Source organism: Anser brachyrhynchus, assembly GCF_964034855.1.
Source record: "Anser brachyrhynchus genome assembly, chromosome: 9".
Taxonomy (NCBI): domain Eukaryota; kingdom Metazoa; phylum Chordata; class Aves; order Anseriformes; family Anatidae; genus Anser; species Anser brachyrhynchus.
In genome coordinates this window covers 21282767-21300827 of record NC_137703.1, presented here as the reverse complement: position 1 = coordinate 21300827, position 18061 = coordinate 21282767, and the positions used below count along the sequence as shown (strand labels likewise).

At 37.1% G+C, this 18061-nt stretch overlaps 3 protein-coding genes across 13 annotated transcripts in view; 2 read left to right on the top strand and 1 right to left on the bottom strand.

Annotated features, from left to right (window-relative positions):
• Positions 1-2333, top strand: part of LOC308199828 (uncharacterized protein) — a 65252-nt gene extending 62919 nt beyond the window's left edge. Inside the window, exon 8 of one of the 2 annotated variants that reach the window (XM_080604498.1) lies at positions 2217-2333. The gene's annotated coding sequence lies outside the window, so the exon portion shown is untranslated. The remainder of the gene's footprint in view (positions 1-2216) is intronic. The other variant, XM_080604499.1, reaches the window with a different exon arrangement.
• A 3069-nt stretch (positions 2334-5402) lies between these two features.
• Positions 5403-18061, top strand: part of LOC308199827 (uncharacterized protein) — a 45835-nt gene continuing 33176 nt past the window's right edge. Inside the window, exons 1-2 of the mRNA XM_080604497.1 lie at positions 5403-5475; positions 17703-17757. Coding sequence (XP_080460623.1) covers positions 17713-17757 — 45 coding nt within the window. The 5' untranslated portion in view covers positions 5403-5475; positions 17703-17712. The remainder of the gene's footprint in view (positions 5476-17702; positions 17758-18061) is intronic.
• The window catches only part of LOC308199825 (uncharacterized protein), a 605136-nt gene continuing 592548 nt past the window's right edge, over positions 5474-18061 (bottom strand). For 8 of the 10 annotated variants that reach the window (XR_013954979.1, XR_013954980.1, XR_013954981.1 and 5 more), the window contains 3 exons: positions 11294-18030; positions 6630-6826; positions 5474-6205 (listed from right to left, as the gene is read on the bottom strand). The gene's annotated coding sequence lies outside the window, so the exon portion shown is untranslated. The remainder of the gene's footprint in view (positions 6206-6629; positions 6827-11293; positions 18031-18061) is intronic. The other 2 variants (XR_013954990.1, XR_013954991.1) reach the window with 2 other exon arrangements.

The window sequence follows — 18061 nt, the reverse complement described above, 5'->3', positions numbered from 1 at the left end:
TTAGAAATTCAGCTATTTAAACAGAATTTGCTCAGGTGGAATCTTCCTGAAATTTAATTATCTGCCTTACTTCTTGCTTATATGCCTACCAGCTGGTTTAGGAGTCACACTACGTGTATTTTCAAACCATAAAGGTTTTGAAAAAGGGGATATTATGTTAAGATCTTATATACATACCAGCCATTTGAAAATGCACTGAAACATTTTACAAAGTAAAACCATGAATAACTTCATTAGTAAAATGATGCATCTCAATCTGCACAAAAGCTAATTTGCATCCTTCCATTGTAAGAGAATGACTACAGAAAGAATCAGCCATTATTTTTATGAGATGCTTACAAACGCACGGAAAACATTGCTACCAGCTGGTCAGATTGAAGCATGTAGCAAAATGCTCATGTCCATGGGGCTGCTGACAAATGGGTTTGAGAGAGACCGTAAATCCAGGCTCCGGTGATTATAGTTGCAGAGAGCCTACCCGTGTGCCTGGGGCAGGACTAAGACACCTCCAGGTACACCCCAGCCTCCCTGACTCTTCAGGAATGTGGCTTTTTTCCTGCTCTGTGACACACGCATCAGCCATACAGACAGCTTTTTCCCTCCTATCCAGCTTGCTTTGGGAATTACTCTAAAAACTAGTGTCTAAATGACAAGTGAGTGCTACTGACGTGGACGCTCAGTATTCATAGCTTATTCCTCAGCAGAAGAGCTAGAGCATCTGTCAAAACACCCTGGCGAGTAATTGCAGTAATCCAAGGATACAAATAAAAACTAGTTCAGTAGAAACATGTAAATATTCTATTACACAATTCTTGTCAATGACTTCTCATACAACCAGTGCTACTGTAGATGGTAAAACATTATCTAACTAATCACTTTATTGTGGTTTTCTATGTGCTTATTAAATTATCTGATTACTGATGATACTCCATAGAATAAAGACGCATAGTACATGAAAAAGAATGCAAAAAGGCTAAAAACTTATAAAGAATATACACACATACATAAATATACATGTATATGTGTGTGTGTATATATATAAAAGCACTTGTCAGACGTATTATTGGTCACTACTGGAAGAATACCTAATTAGAAAATGTGTTTCATTCTGCCCTGCCTCCCTCTCGCGCCCCCCCCCCCCCCCCAAAAAAAAAAGTTGCCAGAAAGTTTTCAGAAAATACCTTTTCTTCTCTGATATATGGTTTAATTTTATTAAAAAAAAAAAAAAAAGAGAGAGAGAGAGAAGAAAAAAGAGAAAAAAAAACCAAGCTCGATTCTTTGATTGTTTCAAGGAGAAGCATTCTGTATAACTAGTTATATTTTATTTTTATACGCTGAGGTTACCTTTTTCCGTGGTAATTCGTGCTCAAATTCAGAAAAGCACTTAGGCATAAATTTATTGTCAAGCATGTGTCTAGACCTTATTAAAAATACAGGGAAAAAGAAGGACTAAACAAATAGACCTTAGTGGGCTAGCTTCAGTGGGATATCTAATGATGTTTATTGCTAAGTCTGTGCTTAGGTTATAGTGAAATGGGCCTAACTGAGATTAATGCTAACAGAAAAAACAACAAATTTGCAATTACAAATATGAAGTAGTAAATTATTTTTTCATTGGGTCATTCTTACTAGATTTAAGTGGGTATCTATGAAAGAGACATTCCCCAGCACTTTGATTGAATAGAATTTGCACAAGAATTTAGAACTATTGAAGAGCTAAGGACTGAGCTCCGAAGCTGAGTTTTACTGGAAGCTGAAGTTCAGTTCATATGTACAGATACTTAACAAGTACCTACAGATTTTTAATTTTAAGCTCTGCCTTAATGTGCTACTGTTGTGAGAAATTATCCCAAAACTTTGTGTGCTTTGTTCTTCAGTTGGCAAGCTCTTAAACGTGTAACATGTCAAATTAAAATAATCTGTTATTTTTCTTATTAATGACATAATTATATTGCGCCACTATAAGATTGCTTTCAGTCTAATTATGTCTAGGCAGAGATTACTGGTAATTAATATAACAAATAATTTTGACGACAACTAATAATAATTGCTTTCTTGAAGAATTTTCTGAAACCCTTAAGTAATTTTATTACTTCCACATACAGTATTACAGTAATTCTTTAGTAGTTAGTAGTTAATTACTTAAAGAAGTAATTAATTGCTACATTGAATTATGTTTAAAACAGAGCAAGAACAGAGTATACCTTTGCTTTCAGAACTGGCATTCAAGAATGGCTCCTTCTGGTTCCAGAGTCCCAGAGGCTCTCAGCCTGCCGCTGAGCGAGAGCTTAGATCTCTTGTTCAGCCACCAGGAACACACTGCCCAAACTGCTGCTCTGCCCCATCTCAGGAGCCACTAAGCGATTATGGAAATGAGCACCCAAGTCCTGAGACACCTCGTATTCCCACAGATACCGTGGGACTGATGCATCACAGGTAACAAAGTGCCCAAAGCTCTGTTGCAGGCAAACGCTCTGGAAACCTGAAGCAGGAGTCTTAAGCAGAAAGAAAATGCCTATATTCATGAGGTAAAAGTAAATTTCTTTTATTGGTGACCACTGTTTTATGAATGTGTGGGTACATGTGCACTCATTGCTTGATTGCTAGTAGAGTGTTGTACAGCTGTGAATAGGAATATTCCAGGGGCAAGTGGTCCAAGACATGCTCTTTTGCCTAACAGGTGATCTGTGCTGTGACCTAATTTGAGATCCTCTGATACACGGTATTATCCCAGGACATGGCATATTAAAATATGCATCTGTGAAAGTCTGTTGTTTAAAAGGCCATCTAGTACCATGTTTTATAAAAGCTGATACCCATCTTATCAGAAAACCTTTTATTTATTTATTTTTAAAGACACATGGGCCAAAATTTAAAAGTAAAATTTAATTTCCTCTCCATACCAAATACTGTGCCTCGGTGGCAGGCTCATGCTTCAAGATCCATTTCACTAAGAAATCATTTTCATCTTCTATACTCTGTGTTGTCTCTTTATGTCAGATATTTTTACGTGTTTTATGGTTTCCTCTGACCTTATTTTTCCACTAACACTGAGGTACCAATTGCTGCTGCTGCCACATATATCTATCCATTCCCTAAAGTCTCTGTGACTTATTAATTGACGTAGAAGTTTCACAACACTGAGAAGAAAAGCCCAAAGATTTATCCAACTCCAAAAGATTTAAACTTTAGCTATAATAATGAAAAAAACAGCGTAAATATGATGTACGACATGAAATTCCTGAGGGCCAAATTATAGATACCCAATGCTCACCTGCCAATCAAAGGTGAAAAGAAGAGGCATCTCAGTGGGCCTGGTTAGAATTTTTTCAGCTGAAATTGTTTTCATTAGAAAACCAGTCATTTGCCCAAGATTTGCATAGCCCAATTGAGTGTGACCTCTGAGCAAAGCCTGCTTTGGCCAAATATTTAGAAGGGGATTGGAAGGGGAACAGTGTTTTTTTGTTTGTTTTGTTTTGTTTTGTTTCGTTTTCAAGATGATTGTATTTCAATGTTTGCAAATTTCCTAGAGTCGTGTCCAGTGTGAACAACCTAACTTCATTTAACTTGTTCAAAATACATTTATTTTTTCTTTGAATTTCATTTTGCAAAGCTTCTTCCTTGTTTTCTGGTATTAAATTGTTTCAGTTAAAGCGGACATTTCAAAAATCTTGAATCTCTCTCTGAAATTTCCAGTGTTCTCAATATAATAGAAGATGATAACATGATTTGTGAATTAGTATGATATCCCTACAAAAGCATCACAGGCTTTTTCCTCCAGCATGTCAGCTGGACATCAGCCAGAGATATTTATAAAGTAAACTAAAAACAGTTCTTTCTTTCTTTTTACCGACAACTTCAGTTTTATGTTTTTGTAACACCCCTGACTTTTTTATTGGATGTGGGGATGTTTCACAAAAGGCAAAGTTTGTTTTGGGACTTTAACATGATTTTGGGCTCCTGAACTTAAGACATAATTTTGAATGTTATTGTTAGTATTATTGTTAAGCTAAAAAAAATCCGAAATGGACCTCATGTTTCTCATCAAATAGTAGGAATTAGAAAATCAAAATGTTCTTTTCCAAACTTCCTATAAATTTTGAGCAAAATACCCAGGATTTATCAGAATAAGACACTTTTTTTTTTTTTTCTGTGTTGTCTTATTAGTACACTGAGCTGAAAATATCCTATGTATTTACTAAAAGAGTAAATACATTCTGAATCCTAGCCTAAAGGTTTAATACTGATATACTGTTTCAAAACTTTTTCCTGTGAAAATTGGGTCCAAGTCATAATAGGTTAGATTCCAGACAGCATTCCTCAAGGTGCTATTTGAAGGCTAAATTGAGTTTAAGAAAAACCTTATTTGGGACTTTATTATTGCATTGCTCATAAAACAACATCCCATAGTTTTATTTCACTAGCTTGTGACACATTCACAGAAATCAGAAAAGGATTAGCTGACGGTAATACCAAACATATTAGAACAATCCCTTTGTATCTGACAGCAAATCACAAACAGGAACGCTGATCCTATAAGCTGCAGAGTGCATATTTCAGAAGTGCTGAAATGTTCAGCAGCTTATTAATAGTCAATACTTATTGTTTCATCTGATAGAAAAATGCAGTATTCCTCCAAATATTTGAAGTAACAGCGAGAGCTCTGCGTAGTTGGGAACGGAAACCTTGAGCATTTGAAAGCGACATTATTAAATTACTAAACACCAACAGTGAAATGATGTACTCTGCTGTCTGCATAGATTTGCACATACCAACATGCATATGCCCACCACCATCTTCGTGCTGCGCAGGAATATTGCTGATTCATAAGCACAGCAATGTTTGGAACAGGCTCTTAAAAACATTATAGCATCTTTACCTTGTGACTTGTGCAATAGGGTTCTGCATGATATAAAATAGCATATAATTAAAGTTAATACAATTAAACCTGTTACAACGCCTTACGGGATAATTTAATAATGTAGAAGTCGTATAACTTGTATGTAAAGTTAATAAATGCTAAAATTGTGATGAGAAGTAGTTTCAAATCTAGCATTAGCTCATAGACAGATCTGAACATGGGCAGTATCTTTTCCCAAAGGAAAGGAAAGAGATCACAAAAAGAAATAAGTAATGTTCTTTTTTTTTTTTTTTTTTAAATACAGTAGATTTTGCTGCACTGGACAGAGAACAGGAAAAAGGTTTGTTTTTTTTTCTTTTTTTTCAGGCATGTGGAGAATTGATACTTTTTTGTGCATGTCATATGGCTGTAAGCATATAAAGCTTTACAGGGAGCCCTTGCCCAAAATATGAAAGGGCAGAAAATTTTATTTCTGTTCTCAGTGTCAAAAATTGAGTACAGTTGACACCCCTCCTACCCCCCTGCAAAGAGTCTTGACAGCGTCCAGGGTCACAATTGAAGTTCTGCACTACTTCTGAACACACAGCTGATAAACAACGTAACAAGCTGCCCTTGTAAGTCTACTTTTCTGTGGAGATTCTGCTTTATCTACATTCATTATCATATAACATCTGCATCTTGCTATTACTATGCTGCTGGGTACCAGTTCTTCTGTGCTTGTGCCATTTGTGCTTGGGTAAAAAGAGTGGGAATTTGTTCTTCAGGGAGATGTACACTGTGTTTGTAACCGGGCTATAAATCTGGTCAGTAATACAGGTGTTTTTTTGCATCCACATGTATATTAAAAAGCCATAGAAATCTCGTGTAGTGAGCTGCATGGGAACTTGTGTTAATACTGACATTCATTTGTTCATAAAGCTCATTGAAACACGATAGCAGAAACATTTGATTTTTTTTCATTGTCATTCAGTGATACATTACAAGACCTTTTCCTTTTTGCTTTATATAGTTTAGATAAAAAACATGTTTAAAGACTGCTTTAGAAAGAGAAATGCAATGTTAGACGATGAAATGAAGTCAAGGTGTGCCCTTGCTTACAGAGCTAACTGACATTATGAAGCATATCAGACACCTGTTACCATGACGTGTTTAATATTCCTTGTGTTTATTTTATTTTTTAATAGCAGAGGCAAAAGTGCACCTCATTTTATCACAAATCAGAGATTTCCTTCTCATGGTTTAAATGTGAGTATTGCAAAAAGATGACCTGTAGTGCTCTTCCCAGCTCCCAGATCCTTTCACATGCTGCATTTGTGGACAGGTGAATATTTCTTCCTCCTGTGTCTGAAGAGGAGAATTTCATGAGAAAGGTTTTCTCCATTTTTAAGACGTTGGTTCAGGTTCCTATGTTTCAGTAGAGGAAGGAGATTCCCCCCCCAAAAAAATACTACTTGAGGGAATATTGTGTTTCTCACATTCTGCTAGATCCATTATCATTAGTGAGAGCAGGTAAGCAGATGTGCAGGTTGCATAAATGCAGCACAACCCTTGCAAAGCAAAATAAAGAATAGAATAAGCCATTCTTATTAATTTGCACACATGTTAGACTTGTCCAAACACATTAGGTGTAATAGTCTCCCTTTCCAGAGATCTCTGAAGCATACTGTGGTAGACCGTAAGGTCAGGAAAAGGGGTAATTGCAAAAGCAGCTGTCATCGAGCAAAGGACTTAACTGAACAGTTGTCCAAAGGCCCGCCTTTCTTAATACCTCTATACAAACTGTAGTGCTTTGTAGCTCCATGTTACCTCTGCTGGTACAGGGCAAAGCATGAACATTGGTCAAACATTATTCGTTTTCTCATGTTGAGCTGTGGCTAGAGATAAGGACTGGTTCCTTGGCTGGTGTATTTCCATTCAATGAAACAGGGATGTTTTTCACTAGCTGGAGTGCTAACGCAAGGCATCCTGTAGCAAAACAATGTAAAAGACCATTCTTTAAATCTCATTGATGCTATTGTAAATCCAGAACAACCACAGTGCAGCTCTTGGATTCAGTCTCACTTTGCATTTCTGTCAATGAAAATATACTGCAATTATACTGTCAATTATACTGCATTCGTTTATAGTGTCTGACTATGAAAATTTACTTGAAATTGCTACCCAATAGACTAAATTTATAGGGATACGTCCTGTGTATTAGTGTATAAGTGGTTTGAAATCTGAAGTAGGATGTCTTCTGAAGTTTTGGCTTTGTAAAGCATGTGGTGGCGTAATGCTCCCTCACTGGAATTACCTGTCATTGAGTGAATATGGGGAGGACCCCTCTCCTTTGGTATATAATTAATTTTGTTGGAACCTTTATGTTATTCTTTAACCTTCTACTTAAGAAAACCAGAGGACATGGAAAACATTGTTAATCGTTTTTGAATCTCTGTCAAAGACTCTTAAATGCACGCTATTTTGAGTCAGTATGTCATGAAGAGTTATACGACCACTTTGTAACACTTCAGTTCCGTTTGTATAGCAGTGCTGTCTTTTGCTTCCTTCAGCTGGCAGTCAAAATTTCTGTGACCTATTTCATCAGTCATTTCAGTTTCTAGCAGCAGAAAAGTCTATCATATTTAATGACAGCAGCTCCTCATGTGCCTGAGCCAAGAGCAGATCAAGGGAAGCCAGGCCCTGCAAACCACTACTGTCTGGATAAACCTTAGACATTTAGATAGAGTTGAGTGCTTACAAGCTTCACAGAGCAAAGGCACTCAGCAATTAACTATTCTGAGGAGTCATAAAATAACGTGTTACTCTTTCTTAAGGATTTTTTCTCTTGTTGTTGTTACATTTTCTCCTTCAGCAGGGAAATAAAAAAAAGTCATTATTTAAGCTGGTGTAAATAATTAAGACTCAAGTCCCTAATTAATGTAATTCACTACACAGGGCTATTTTTCCAGTGAGATGCAGTGATGAGCCTGGAAGATCCATATGTTGCCAGTGCCATAATTTTATTTGTATGTGACTTCCTTTTTTTTGACACTTCCCCTGGCCCCAAATCCTTTATTTGTGTGCCATTGCTTCTCTTATTTTGGAGGTCTAGAGATGGAATAACCTCTATATGTTTTCTCAAGGAAGACTGGCAAGATACAGACAATTCCTCATCATGAAGCTCTTTGTGTTTTTTTGTTTGTTCGTTTTTCACAAAACAAAACAAACAAAAAAAAAACTGCAATTGTTTATCTGGAGCACAGACTAGTTATTCCTTATTGGAAGAGCTCTGTATCAGAAGTATCCCAGATTTTTTAGACATAGCACGTTTGATTTCATAAACGCATAGTTGAATAAGGCTTATTTATTGTCTAGTAATCTTCTGTTGTCCTAAAATCAGGAGGGACTTCTGTTTTAAAACATATATAATATTCGAGTATTTTATAATTATTTACTTTCATGCTTTTATCAGAAGTTTCACAATATTTGGTATTTTTCCTCAAGTCCCATTGCCTGAGGTGATGTGATTATGTAAGACTCTTGGGCATCATTAAAAAAAATAATAATTTATTTGTCTTTTAGCTAAACAGAAAAGAATGAAAACATGACCCAAGTGCATGCTAAAAACTTGAAAGCCAATGGCAAATGAAAAGAATCTAAACTTTATTATTTAAAAAAAATCTTTAAATTTAATAATAAATTCTTTATTATTTTAAAAAGTTCTTTAAATGGTATGTTCACGATTTTCAGAAGGACAATTTGTTTTTCAACACCTGAGATAATCAATTCTACATAGCTATAATTGGAGTCTTACAAGGTATAAATGTACAAATATATTTTAAATTAACAGCGTGTTAAACTTTCGTGTTAATCTGTTTTTTTTTTTTTTTAGCTTCCTGTATAAGAAATCAGTTATTTCCATTTGCTTAGGAAAATGATGCAATTGCATTCTTCTTGTAAAATTTAAAGCACTGTAGGTAATGCTGAGCTTTTTCACTATTAGCAAAAGCTTCCTAAATGGTTATATACTAAGCTGGCAAGCAATAAGTCAAAATTAGCAATTAAATTAACATTAATTTTTTTAAAGTTGCTTTAAGTTCATAGGGGAAACAATTCTGGTTATTCATTAATATCCTCTTCTTGAATTCTTCCTGCCCCCAGGCTTTTTCCCACCTATGCATATCAAATATAATTCACGAAAACAGCATGAAAACAGCATTCTCCTGAGTCCAGAGGACTACTTCAGTAGTTGGTATTTTGAATTGAATCTGTACATAGTGTCTTCAAATAAATGCAGCAGTAAGATTGAGATAGTAAGAGCTACACTAAGTTAGGATGAAATAATTCATTAAAAAAAAAATAAACCCACCCTTTTTCTAATTTCTTTATGAAATGCAAAAACATCAAATTATTTGTGGTTAAGGTTGCTATCTTTATTTCAGTAATATATGCAAGTTGCCAAATATTCCATTTCATAAGCATGTCAAAGTGCCAATTTCACTATTAACTTAAACCATCATGGTCATCTGCAATAAAAATCATTCTCACTTTAGTTTCCAGAACCATTGTTAAGCTTGTAGACTAAACATATAACAGTTGTAAGCAGTCAGCAGCTTTATTACTTCTGCTGCCCTTGCAGATGCATCCTGGATTCAATTTATCCAAGTACATCAAAGTATTTAAATTTTCAAGTATCGCAAGCATTTTGGAGTGCTTAAAGACTATTTGTCTTCTCAAATGTTTGAATGTAAACGAAGATGAAAATTATCTTGATTTTTTTTTTTTTTTCAGTTTTAAAGGACTGTCACAATTCTGTTCTGAAAAGACATCTGAAACTCAATTTTTTTTATTTTCTTTTCCTATGCAATTGTAAGAAATCCAGTTTCAGGTTACATGGTCAGCTTGGGTTCTTGGGTTCCTTCATTCTGAGAGTTCTCTCTTTCTGTAGAGTTTAATGAATTAAACACCTAGTAATGCCAGCAATTTGTCTCAACTTCTCTCTAAGCTTTTTCTTTCTTTTTTTTTTTTTTTCTCTCACTAGGCTGCAAATAAATATATCTTTAATTGATCCATCAGGCTAAGAGTCTAGTCCCTGACTAAAACTGACATGAAAGCCTGAATTGGTTAAACAATATTTAGCCAGCAGAAGGTTAGATAAAATATGGGTAGCTGGCTTGTAAAGGCAGCCACATTAGTCATTTTGTTTGAAAAATACATTAATTACTTTTGCAATATTTGAAATAGTGTCTAACTAAATATTTGGCAATAGTAATTCACTATCGTTATATAATACTTTACTAATAATACTATACTATATACTTACAAATATTTCTATTTTTTTATTTTTATATTTTAAGCTTCAAAACGTATCTATTTGAAATGCTTATAGATACATAACCAAAAGCTTATTTTGGTTATTGTGTGCAAGAATTAATTCAATGCCTGGATGCACTGCCTGGTAGCACCTTAGTCTACTCAAAATTCCTGTGAAGTTATAAAACTCTCAGGAAACGGACATACATTTATACATTTTTGCAACCAGGTGCATGACCTGTATATTACACATACATATGCATTCAACCTTGCTTATAAAATCAAAAGGCTGGAAAGGTCTTATGAGGTCAACTGTATGCTCAGGACAAGATCAACTCTGCCTGTGTCACTTCTACCAGATGTTTGTCAAAATTGTCTTTAAAGAGGTGGTGGCAGCATGAGAAGGTCACTGGCTCAGCTGTCCCAGTAAAGTCCCCCATCACTCTATTTTTATTTTTTATTTTTTGAAAATGTGAATTCTCCTGAAATGTTAGTTGTTATTTTTAGTTCTACTCATTTACAACATAGAGAACAGGTTATAAATGTCCCTTTTCCAATATCTTTCTGTGCACTTGAGGACAGTGCTTACAATTCTTTTCACCCCTTTCTTCTTTATTGCCAATTCCCTACATCCAGTCCAGTCATTTGCTGATCCCATTTGCAGTATTTTGTTGGCCCTTTGTTTTTTCTGGACCTCTTCTCTTTTTTAAGACTCTGTCTCCCTGTTCCACATCTCTGTTGTATGTAGCCTCAGAGCTGAGACTCAACAGGATGGGCACATGGCTTTGGCTGCAGTTCACACTAACTGGCTTCTCCTTGGCTTTTCTTTTTGGCTTATAAGGGATACCTCTGCAGACAATACAGAGGACATACTGCAGCCTGCAGGTATTTAAACAAATGGAAATTTCTAAATATATTGGTCCTGATTAGAGAGAAAGAACATGATTCATTAGAAAATCCACCCTACTTCAGCAATCAGAACAGCCACAGAAGCCTTGTAAACTTCTGGTTTGTATGTCTTAGAATGAAAAGTTCTATAAGCATGAAAGCCTTTTTTTTTTTTTTTTTTTTTTTTTTTTAAAGAAGGAAAGGACAGGCTAGTTAAAATTGTTGTGTAGTAATGCTTTCTAGGCTGCTAACCTGTGTGTCTGCATACAGTTTCAGCATCACAGCATTAGTTACCACAAAATTACAGACCTGTGAAAACAAAAACATAGCAGAATAAGTTAAAGGAAGTTTAAATATAGTCCCTATTTTATAACTTGGGATAACTTGGGCACTATATTCCCATTTTAAAACTGCCAGTGAACTACTGGGAATTTTTTTTTCTTGATGATCTTCTTTAAGACCTGTATGAATAGCAGAGAAAACAGCTCCACTGTAATAAAAACAGGGTTTTGTTTTCCATTTTTTTTTTTTTTTAAATGAGGCATTGGGTAAAATAAAGGTCATTGCAACAACCTTTGAAAGAACAAAAAGAGTAATTTTCCCCCTTTTGCTTTTTTACTGGTTTTCAGTGCAATGTGAAAAATCATTTTTAAGTTTGCCCATCTGTTTTACATAAAACCTTAGCTGACCTTACACGAAGTGAAACAAATGCACAAAAAGCTTTGCAGTTGGGTTCTTGCCAGTTAGGCAGAGCAAAAAGAAAAGAATATGTAAAGTTAGATCCTGCTCTTGTGTAAATTAGCCTAGCTCCAGTGGGGACTTATGTTGATTTATACCAGCAGAGGCTGAGGCTTGTATTTCTTATAAAAACCAGACTTGTCAGACCCAGTCCTGCTACCACTGAAATCACCTTAAGGGTAGCTATCGATTTTGGTGGAAAAAGGGCAGTTGCTGAAGGAGCCATGTTTGCTACAGGTAAACAGTACGTACCCATATACTGGGCAAACTGAAGAGCAAGAACAAAGTGTAAGTAACTCTTTGAGACTGTGGACGTGCAGGTATGAAATAAAGATTAAGTTGCACCCTAGCTTTGTACGCCCTGTATACAAGGCTGAGTTTGAGCCCTGTCTAACGAAGCTAAGGAGCCCGTTTGATGTCAGACTTGAAGTGAAGAGATTCTCAGCGTGCAGAGGTGAGTCTCATATCCTGCTGCTTTTCTGTGTGTGTGTGTGTTAGCCCAACTTCTCTCATGCAGTGTAATCATATGGATCAAAAATGAATCCTGAGGAAAGGAATGGAAATAGGTGAGGCATACGGAAGTAGAGCATACCAGCAGAAAACAGCTGCTAAATCCTCAAGTAACTTACCATGCATTTCAATAAAACTTTTGTTAATGAGTCTGAGAGGTGAACTATGCCCATTATATCAACACTCCAATCTAATATGATTAATGAGTATAAAGTAAGGTTCAAGCATTTAATTAAAAAGGCAATCATAAGTTACTGAACAGTGAAGCTGAAGCTAAGTTTCTGAGAAGTAGGTTATTTAACAGAATGAGATGCCCCAAAGAGGCACTGGGCCAAAAATCTCCCTTGGCTTACATTCTGTAGAGAGGTATAGACTGATTTGAAACAACAGAATTTGATGTATACAGAAATGAACACATATATACATGCATAACAGTGAGCACATATGGTGATGCCTATGTTTAGAGATTGTCTGAACATTTCATTAATAGACAAAGGTTTTCCACTTGTTTGTTAATTTGCCATACTTGGAGTAATTTTTCTTGCATGCAAAACCAAACCCTAATGTATTTTATTTTGACATGGTCAAGCAAACTTTAGAAAAGAATCTCTACAGACTTCTAAGCAAGATTCAGTATTTGCATCTAAAGTGGTTGCTGTGTATTTATTAAAGATCTGCTTTTTTATTTTTTAATTGAAAATAGTCCAGATTTGACCATGTCATAGATTCCAGTTCATACACGTCCAATAAAGACTTGACAGATGTTGATATAATCAGTAATTTTATCACTTTATATTTTAATTAACTTACTTAACTTTATAGTATAGCTTATTCCCCAAGTTTTTCTCTGGCTTCTGAACAGAGAAAAGTGTCTATCTGCAGTGATAGAATAAGATGGAATATCTGCAATGAATAACCAGTTCTTTTTCTGAAAGAAAGTAAGTATCTGGCAATAATAATTGACATTCTTAAATACAATTAATATACAATGAGGCATATGAATACAGCAGGTAAGAATTGCTGTACCTGAATCCAGGATTCCATCAAATACAGTATCTTGTTGACTATGGTTGGCAACAAAGGTGAAAGGGGAGCAAAACACCCAAAAAACAATTGTGGGCCCCTCAGGAAAGACAATTTTGGGGGCAATTAATAGTACCCTTCTCTGTGATACTTGATAAGTTATATTCTTATCCATTTCTGTTCTATCTAAAATAATGTCATTGGTCATTAAACAGGAAAACAAGTGCATTCCACATTTTATTTAGAAAAATAAGATCTATCTGAAAACAAATCTCAAAACTGAATGAAGTGGTTGGCTTTCTCCTTCTTTTGTGCTATTATGGTGCTATTTAAACTGGACCAAAGTCACTAATTTCTGTACTGAAAACAGCAAAGCAATCTGAAATCAGTGGGCTGGAAGAGGATACAAGTTAATGGCAAAAGTATTATTTGAAATCAGTTCCGTTTAGGTCAGTTTTTCTTATATGAACACCCTTTTCTAGAGAGTTGGAAGTCAAGTAAAATGATTTTTCATCTAGAAAATGTTACGTTAGACACACTGAATATCAAGAGAAAATGCAAAGGACTTATGTCACTTACTGGACTGTGTGAGTTTTACCTGACCATTTCAAGTTTGCTCACTTACTTCAGCAAAATGTTTTTGGTTCTATTAGCAAAAGGAATAAAAATTTGAAATATAAAGAGATTTATTAGACCCATAGAACAGTCATAATTATATCTTTCTTGTCTACCTAAGGCTGCTGACGGTAACCTAGGGATCTAGGGCATCTTCAGACACATCTAATAACATGTATCAACAGGCTTCCTAAGGTTTTATACCTTCTCTCCCAAATTAGAGGACAAGCCTATAAAAGCTACCTGCAACAGCAATTACAGGGCTGGCAACAGTAACTTGGTCAGACAGGAGACTCCCTTTCTCAAAAGACAAGATGTTGTGGAATGGCAGCTGATAGCTGCTGCCCGACTGCGGGGCAAGGATTCTTATCTTCTGCTAAATTTGTACCCAAATATGAGCAGGGCATTATGGTTTCATACAGCTTTTTGTAGGCTGATAAGCTCCTGACCAGCATACACCCTTTGAACAGATTCCTGCCAAGCCATTTTGGCAGCCTGCCAACCCTATCTTTCTGGGTGTCTGAAATATTTTGGAGTGTCTTTTGCAACTCTGCTTCCGCAGCTTGCCCTGTATTTTCCTGTTGTGCTCTAGAGCAGTCTTGTGGTTTGGTGCTAGAGGAGACAAAAACATAAAAGGCCAACAGTTCTGGCACTGCTCTCTAGCAGCCTTTAAGTATTTGACAGTATTTATCTTGGACAATTATTTTTCTCTACAGCTGATTTTTTTTTTCTAGAAACAAACAAACAAACAAAAAACAACCAAAACAACAACAAAACAGACCACTCTATACCTAAATTATTACACAAGAACTCCAGGTCTATTAAAGGCTTGGTTATGGATCTCAGAATTCCCATTGAGTAGCTTTATTTGTTCACAGCTGACGGAATTATGGCTTTCCTGTACTAGAAAACAATACTAAAATAGAAGTTAACCTTGAAGTAAGATATATAGATCCTCTTGACAAGGTGCACATGAACGGGAGGACTGGACTGGGCCATGGACTATCTGCCTGGTCACTGACGAACTCTGGTCCTCCCAGTAGAACTGTGGCCTCTTAGAGGTGGGATCCTGAATCCTTTAGAATGTATCACCTCTGCTCACTGCCCTTCTCCATTCCTCTGATATGGCAATGTTAATGGTCCTTCTCTCTCACCTTTAATCTTTCTTTTTGCCTACTGGCAAGAAGAGAGATCTTCGGGGAAGAACCTGTTTTAGATTTGATGTTTGAACAGCTCACAGCTCTAGACAGCAAATGATCTCACCTATAAAATTTAGGTCTACTGGAATACAGACAATAAGGAGCTGACTACTAAAGTATGCAGATGAGTTGAATCCCCATGGTCTCTACAGGTGTCCCTCTGAGACAGAAGAATCTGACTAAAGATAAAATAGCAGAAAAAAAACAGAAAGGTAGCGTAAATTAAAGGGATTGCTGTTTGTTTTGCCAAAATCTGCTTAAATTTTAAGCTGGATTGCTTTGAAAGCATGCTGAGCTGAAGAAAGGTGTTATTTTTTAAATGCTGTGGGGCATTCTTCTAATCATTTGAGGAGAAAGCACTACATATTCTAAATAAAAAAATACTGTATCCATTCTTGTAATGAAGGTTCATTAGGCATCAGACTGATTTATTGTATTGTTTCCTTTATAAATTATTTTCATTATGTTTTATCACAGTACATGACTACTGCCCTAGGGGAATATGCAGGAATGAACTGAATGGCAAGCGTAATAGACTGCTTTAATTAAAATAGTGTAATGCATATTTCAGTGCTATTAACAAAAACAAAATTGATTTTGTTTTCTGGGTAATTGAATATATTAAAGCCCAGGTGCTGTGTTTCTATTGTTTAACCCTCTGAGTTCACTTACATTTGACGTTTTGCAGTTGGAAATACATTTATTGCCAAGCATTTCATAAGGAGAATTTTCTTCTCTGCCAGTGATATTTCCTTCTTCATTTCTTTCCTCAACTCCAGTCCCCTAGTGCACGTGTACCATTATTAAACAACAGGAAAGCATAAATATGAATTTCAATGATGAAAGCCCTTTGATCTTTTCCAGTATCTTCAAGCAAGCTCCAGACAGTGAGGACACTGATAAAAGAAAGTGCATTAGTCCTTTGCACTTTTTAACCTGATGTTCTGTGGAGACAGCAGCAGTCAGTCACCATAATTCCATTAGTTAATGAACACTTCAGAAATTTGTCCATCATAAGAAAGACCCTTTAGAATTACAGTCAATCAATGACACCTGTTCTTCTAAGTAGCTTCCTTTTCTCCTTTTCTTTTGATTTATGTAGGCTATGAGTCTTTTTAATTTCCTTTACCCTCCAGGTACCCAAAGTTTACCTTTTATCAAGAAGATGCATTATGTTGGTGACATGACAGACATAGGCAAATCAGGTTAATGATTTCTGAGTACAGCAATCAAATGAAACCAACTGGCCTAGGAAAGAACCATTTTACCTGATGATTGTCATGGCCGTATCTTAAATACCAGATTTTTTTTTTTTTTTTTTTTTAGAATTGTAGGGGTTGGAAGGGACCTCAAGAGATCATCGAGTCCAAACCCCCTGCCAAAGCAGGTTCCCTAGAGCAGGCTGCCCAGGCAGGCATCCAGATGGGTCTTGGATATCTCCAGAGGAGACTCCACAACCTCCCTGGGCAGCCTGTCCCAGTGCTCTGTCACTCTCACCATGAATAAGTTCTTTAGCATATTGGTGCGGAAAGTCCTGTGATTCATTTTGTGGCCATTGCCCCTTGTCCTGTCCCCACAAACCACTGAAAAGAGGTTGGCCAAATCCCTCTGTCTCCCACACTTAAGAAACTTGTAAACATTAATAAGATCTCCTCTCAGTCTTCTCTTCTCAAGGCTGAACAGAGCCAGGTCTCTCAGCCTTTCCTCATAGGGGAGATGCTCCAGGCCCCGTATCATCTTTGCGGCCCTCTGCTGGACTCTTTCCCTGTCTTTTTTGTACTGGGGAGCCCAGAACCGGACACAGTACTCCAGGTGAGGCCTGACCACGGCAGAGTAGAGGGGGAGGACCACCTACCTTGACCAGCTGGCCGCGCTCCTTTTAATGCACGCCAGGATCCCATTGGCCCTCTTGGCCACCAGGGCACACTGCTGGCTCATGACCAACCTGTCGTCCACCAGGACCCCCACGTCCTTCTCCACAGAGCTCCTCTCCAGCAGGTCATCCCCCAGCCTGTGCTGATACGTGCGGTTGTTCCTTCCCAGGTGCAGGACTCTACACTTGCTCTTGTTAAACTTCATTTGGTTTCTTCCTGCCCAGCTCTCCAGCCGGTCCAGGTCTCACTGAACGGCAGCACAGCCTTCTGGCGTGTCGGCCACTCCTCCCAGCTTTTATCACCGGCATACTTGCTAAGGGTGGACACTATTCCCTCAAAGTCATCGATGAAGATATTGAACAAGACCAGACCCAGCACCGACCCCTGGGAAACACCGCTAGTCACAGCTCTCCAGCCGGACTCTGTGCCGTCGATCACAACCCTCTGAGCTTGGCCAGTCAGCCAGTTCTCAACTCACCTTACTGTCCACTCATCTGTCCCATGCTTTCTCAGCTTTGCTAGCAGGATGTTGTGGGAGACGGTATCAAAAGCCTTGCTAAAGTCAAGGTAGATGACATCCACTGCACTCCCCCCATCTACCCAGCTGGTGATGTCATCATAGAAGGCAACGAGGTTGGTTGAGCACGACTTGCCCTCGGTGAATCCATGCTGACTACTCCTCATAACCTTCTTCTCTTCCAGTTGCTTGGAGATGGCATCCAGAACAAGCTGTTCCATGACCTTTCCAGGGACACAGGTGAGATCTTCCCTTTGCTTTCGTCACTGGAGTTTTCACTGGAAACTACTACTTTGCAATACATATTGTAAATACCAGGGTATTTCTGGTTGAGCTACTATGATTCTCTGAATTTTTATCAGTTGTTAGGATGGCATGTTGTATTTCATATAAAAGGGTTCCTAAATATCAAGGCCCTGAGTTTCCCCCACTTTCACCCTTGCTTTCTTATTCCAGGAAAAGCACTCCCATTCTCAGATGTCTTGCTGGGGCAGTCACTATAGATAGTTACATCTGGAAAAAGGAAAAGAGGAATTATTATCAT